This window comes from Bubalus kerabau, chromosome 5 (genome assembly GCF_029407905.1).
Source record: "Bubalus kerabau isolate K-KA32 ecotype Philippines breed swamp buffalo chromosome 5, PCC_UOA_SB_1v2, whole genome shotgun sequence".
Lineage (NCBI taxonomy): Eukaryota > Metazoa > Chordata > Mammalia > Artiodactyla > Bovidae > Bubalus > Bubalus kerabau.
In genome coordinates this window covers 85,317,172-85,322,989 of record NC_073628.1, presented here as the reverse complement: position 1 = coordinate 85,322,989, position 5,818 = coordinate 85,317,172, and the positions used below count along the sequence as shown (strand labels likewise).

General features: G+C 45.5%; 1 protein-coding gene and 1 pseudogene across 1 annotated transcript; both read left to right on the top strand.

The window, feature by feature from the left end:
• The first annotated feature begins 505 nt into the window (after nt 1-505).
• Nucleotides 506-2,314, top strand: LOC129652937 (hypoxanthine-guanine phosphoribosyltransferase-like; annotated as a pseudogene).
• A 529-nt stretch (nt 2,315-2,843) lies between these two features.
• Nucleotides 2,844-5,123, top strand: LOC129652934 (tubulin beta chain-like). Its single transcript, XM_055582065.1, has one exon. It carries the CDS (start codon nt 3,010-3,012, stop codon nt 4,342-4,344), a length of 1,335 nt encoding a protein of 444 aa, XP_055438040.1. The 5' UTR covers nt 2,844-3,009; the 3' UTR covers nt 4,345-5,123.
• The last annotated feature ends 695 nt before the right edge of the window (nt 5,124-5,818 follow it).

The following is a 5,818-nucleotide window of genomic DNA, read 5'->3' as shown; positions in this document are numbered from 1 at the left end:
TCAAAGTTGTCAACAGGAGTTGATGAAGTGGACAGACGTCCAGAAGAAGACGTTCAGCAGACATAGAAATTGTCCAGGTCTCAGGATTGAGTATCTGGGTAGAGAGGTAAGCTGGGATCCATCCCTAGAGATGTCACCCCCAACTGGAGCAGAAAAGGAGACTATTGGTGGTAGAAGGAGACAGGTGTTTGTAGTCTGAGCAGGAAAGCTGAAGGGGTAGGAAGAGCCAGAGCCCAAGGAGAGGACATAGGTTTATGATCCACCCATCCATCTGGATGTGGGGTATATTAAACTTTGCCCCCAAAGTCCGGAATCTCAAGCTCACTGAGAGAGGCTGCCAATGAGGAGCCCCAGAACAGAAGGTTTAACTTCAGGGCTCCAGGCTGCATGGCATGCAGAGCCTCAAGAGATTGAGAAAATAAATCAAAGGAACAAGAAGAATCAAGTCTGAAAAAGACTTTTGAATTAGAAAAGCTCTGAGACCAGAAGTCACATTGCAAGAGATTAAAAAAATAAATAGGTGGTGAAAACGTGGAAAACCTGGAGACAGAGAACATTGCTAGATTAGCAACTTTAAAAAAAATTATAGTTGATTTACAATGTTGTGTTAATTACTGCTGTCTACCAGAGTGACTCAGTTATTCACACATATATATATGTTATTTTCCATATTCTTTTACTGTATAGCACAGGGAAAGCAATTACTGTCTAAAACGGCAATACCCCATTGAGGGAGGGAATATCCCCTGGAGGTGCTCAGAAAAGGCAAACACAGAGTTGTTGGGAGAATACACATTTATGCAAATATTTTGGCTCATAATTTGATAAAATAGCAAATGCCTGAAAAATGTTGACATACGCCCATAGTTACGTTTCTAGGAATTTATTCCCATAAATAATAAACGATGGCCACAGTTAAGACAGCAGAAAACAGCAGACACTAGGAAGACACTAGGCCGGGTGGGCCCTCTGGCTTCCACCGCGCCGCGCCGCCCCGCCGCCGCCGCCGCCTAGCCAGGCTGCCCTCGGCCCGCGCACCAGCCAAGTCCATTATGGCGCGCCGCAGCCCCTGCGTCACAATTAGTGATGAGGAGCCAGGTGATGACCTAGATCTATTTTGTGTACCTAACCATTATGCTGAGAATTTGGAAAAGGTGTTTATTCCTCAAGAACTCATTCTGGACAGGACGGAAAAGCTGGCTCAAGATGTGGTGGGGGATATGGGAGGCCACCACATCGTGGCCCTCCGTGTGCTCAAGGTGGGCTATACGTTCTTTGTGGACCTGCTGGACTACGTTAAAGCACTGAACAGAAATAGTGATAGGTTCATTCCTATGACTGTAGATTTTATCAGACTAGATTTTTTAAGAGCTACTGTAATGACCAGTCAAAAGGTGCCATCCAAGTCCTTGGTGGAGATAATCTCTCAACTTTAGCTGGAAAGAACATCTTGATTGTTGAAGATATAATTGACTTGCACAAAACAATGCAAATCTTCCTATCCTTGGTCCAGCAGCATCATCCAAAGATGGTTGAGGTTGCCAGCTTGCTGGTGAAAAGGACCCCTCGAAGCATTGGCTATAGACCAGACTTTGTTAGATTTGAAATTCCAGACAAGTTTGTAATAGGGTATGCCCTTGACTATAATGAATACTTCAGGGATTTGAATCATCTTTGTGTCATTAGTGAAACTGGAAAAGCAAAATACAAATCCAAAGCTGAGAGTTCAGGCTGAGTTTGGTAACATCTGGAGTCCCATGGAAATCATCAGTAGAATTACTAAATCTTCTAGTTCTGTGGCCAGCTGCTTAGCAGAGCTTATTGCATGTATTTTCTAAGAATTGTATCTGTTTTGTATTTTAGAAATGTCTGTTGCTGCATTCCTGAACTCTTTTATTTGCACTGTGAGCCTATAGCCTGTCAGTTCCCTTTGAGGTGGATTGTTGTTGGACTCATGAATGAAAAATCTCTTAAACCACACCACTATTGAATAAAAATATTGAAATTGTATCTGTGAGAAGCATTTAAAGAGGAGGATATGTTCATTTTTAATTGATATTTTAATTTTTATATACTGAATAAAGAATAGAAGTGATTGAATATTATTAATTATACCAGTGTGTGTCTGCAAAAGTGAGAACCAGGGTTTTATATCAGTGACAGTATTTAGAGGTGTCGTTATATCGGATAAACTGTATGTCCTGGAATTGTTTTTGTAGGTTTCAGTAGTAATAACTATTCTCCTGTTTGTTCGGATTATTTCCAATGAATCTTTGTCAAACGTTCCTTTTAAATACAGATCAATAAATTTTAAAACACCTACCACTTTTGGATGGGCTTCCCTGGTGGCTCAGACGGTGAAGAATCTGCCTGCAGTGCAAGAGATGTGAGCTTGATCCCTGGGTCAAGAAGATCCCCTGGAGAAGGAAATGGCAACCCACTCCAGTATTCTTGCCTGGAGAATCCCATGCACAGAGGAGCCTGGCGGGCTACAGTCCATGAGGTCGCAAAGAGTTTAACGCAACTAAATGAGTAACACTTACTTTCACCTCTTTTGAACTCTTCAGTATAAAAATTCTTAAAATAATAACTATCTCTTTAAAAGAAAAAAGATAGAAAACATTAAATATCTAATAAAAATTGTTAAATACATTTTGAGATAGCAATCATAAAATATATATTTTAACAATATCATATGACAAATTGTCCAAGATACATTAAATGGGAAATTATTTTATAACATAGTGAATGCAACAGGCCACCAAGTTTATGAAGATGTATGTTGTACACACATAGGAATTTAGGCATCAACAGGACTGTTAATTTAAAAGTGGTTGTCTTGCTCTCAGAACCTTCCTGCCGCCGCGTTCGGACCTCGCTGCTTCAGCCTCCGGGTCCCGTTCCATCTTTCCACCCTGCGACTAGCCGCAGAGAAAAACTAATTCCATATTATTTTTTTGCCCCATACACACTTTGAGGCGAGCAAAAAGATTAGAATAAATTTTAACAATGAGGGAAATCGTGCACATCCAGGCCGGTCAGTGTGGCAATCAGATCGGTGCCAAGTTCTGGGAGGTGATCAGTGATGAACATGGCATCGACCCCACCGGCACCTATCATGGGGACAGCGACCTACAACTGGACCGCATTTCCGTGTACTACAATGAAGCCACAGGTGGCAAATATGTCCCTCGTGCTATCTTGGTGGATCTAGAACCCGGAACCATGGACTCTGTTCGCTCAGGTCCTTTTGGTCAGATCTTCAGACCAGACAACTTTGTTTTTGGTCAGTCCGGTGCAGGCAACAACTGGGCCAAGGGCCACTATACAGAGGGAGCCGAGCTGGTTGACTCGGTCCTGGATGTGGTTCGGAAGGAGGCCGAGAGCTGTGACTGCCTGCAGGGCTTCCAGCTGACCCACTCGCTGGGTGGGGGCACCGGCTCCGGAATGGGCACCTTGCTCATCAGCAAGATCCGTGAAGAGTATCCTGACCGCATCATGAACACCTTCAGCGTGGTGCCCTCACCCAAAGTTTCCGACACTGTGGTTGAGCCCTACAACGCCACCCTCTCTGTCCATCAGCTGGTGGAGAACACTGATGAAACCTACTGCATTGACAACGAGGCCCTTTACGACATATGTTTCCGCACCCTCAAGCTGACCACGCCAACCTATGGAGACCTGAACCACCTCGTCTCGGCCACCATGAGTGGAGTCACCACTTGCCTCCGCTTCCCTGGCCAGCTCAACGCTGACCTCCGCAAGCTGGCCGTCAACATGGTGCCCTTCCCACGCCTCCACTTCTTCATGCCTGGCTTTGCCCCTCTAACCAGCCGTGGCAGCCAGCAGTATCGGGCCCTCACTGTCCCTGAGCTCACCCAGCAGGTCTTCGATGCCAAGAACATGATGGCTGCCTGTGACCCCCGCCATGGCCGGTACCTCACCGTGGCTGCTGTGTTCCGTGGGCGGATGTCCATGAAGGAGGTAGATGAGCAGATGCTCAACGTGCAGAATAAGAACAGCAGCTACTTCGTGGAATGGATCCCCAACAACGTCAAGACAGCTGTTTGCGACATCCCACCCTGTGGTCTGAAGATGGCAGTCACCTTCATTGGCAACAGCACGGCCATCCAGGAGCTGTTCAAGCGCATCTCAGAGCAGTTCACGGCCATGTTCCGCAGGAAGGCTTTCCTCCACTGGTACACAGGTGAGGGCATGGACGAGATGGAGTTCAACGAGGCTGAGAGCAACATGAACGACCTCGTCTCCGAGTACCAGCAGTACCAGGATGCCACCGCAGAAGAGGAAGAGGATTTCGGTGAGGAGGCCGAAGAGGAGGCCTAAGGCCAAGTCCCTATCACCTTAGGCTTCTCAATCCCCTCAGCCTTCTTCCTCAACGACCCCTTTCCTCTCCCTCAGAATTTGCATTTTCTGCATCTATCTTGTTTTTCTTTTTTGGGGGGGATTCTAGAACAGTGCCTGGCACATAATAGGCGCTCAATAAATATTTGTTGTTTGTTGAATGTCTCTTCTCTCTTTCCACTCTTGGGGAGCCTAGATTTTCTGCATTCTGGGTAACCCTGTCATTTTCCTTCTGGTGCCCACTCCTCCCATCTGTCCAGTTAACATTTCCCTCTCTGTTTTCGAGATAGCTCTCCAAGAGGCTGGGTTTCCTCAAATCTCATTTAGAACCTTGTGCTGAAAACCTGGATTGGTGACTGCCATCCTAGGCCAGTGTGCTGGCCCAGGGGAAGGAAACTGAGCAAGTAGAAGTCCCTACCAGAAAGGGTTGGATTTGGAGAGGGGCATCCAGGGTACTGAAGTCCTAGGTGCCAGGTATCTCCCCGCTCCTCTCAGCTTGTGCAGAGGTGTTGACAGTATTATCTTCATTTTTAGTCTCCTTCCAAGCTCTGTCCTGAGCTATTACCTTTGCAAGTTTCTGGCCCCTACCCTATCAAGTGGGAATCCCTTCCTCTTCCACTTTATCTCCTTCATAATAACGTTGAATTCCCCTCCTTTCTCCTGTTTGAGAAAGGGGGTCAAGAGAAGCAAGAGATAGCCTTGGTCTCTAAGTCTCCAGAAAGCCCTCCCCACCGCATCTTTTCTTATAAAAAAAAAATAAATAGCAGCCCCTTCTGTACCTACATGGAAAGGTATGTGCTGCCACCTAAACGTCATTCCCCAGACAGGGGACAGAACACCTTCCATCTTTTGGCAAACATCTCATCTCTCCTGCTACTGCTTCCCCACTTCCTGATTTTGTCCTATTCTACACTTCAGATTTCTATTGTGTTGAACTTGCTGCTTTTTTTCATATTGAAAAGATGACATTGCCCCAAGAGCCAAAAATAAATGGGAACTGAAAAGAAAAAAAATAAATAAATAAAAAATAAAAAAAAAAAATAAAAGTGGTTGTCTTATGGTTGTGGAATAATAGGTAATCTTTTTCCTTCCAATACCTTTTTGTATTTTCCAAATTTCTCTAATATACAGATAATGCTTTTCAAACAGAAAAAAGTAAGTTTGAAATTAAAAAGAAAGAGGAGGTAACTGGAAGGAACAGCAAGGTCAAGAGAAGTGTGCAGATAAGAGGAGGTGTGTGGGGAGGAGGGATGAGGATGAGGGAGAGGAATGATTGATGGCCTGTGCTCCCCAGAAGAGGAGGGAGAGAGAGACCAAGGGCTCAGGGGCAGGCACCAACTTCTGCAGAGAAGAGCGGTGAGGGTGAGGGGACAGAGAAGAAAGGTTAGAAGGTGCCTGAGGTCATTCTGAGTGACCTAGGTCTTCTCCATCAAGTCAGTGGCTGAACAGGTGACCA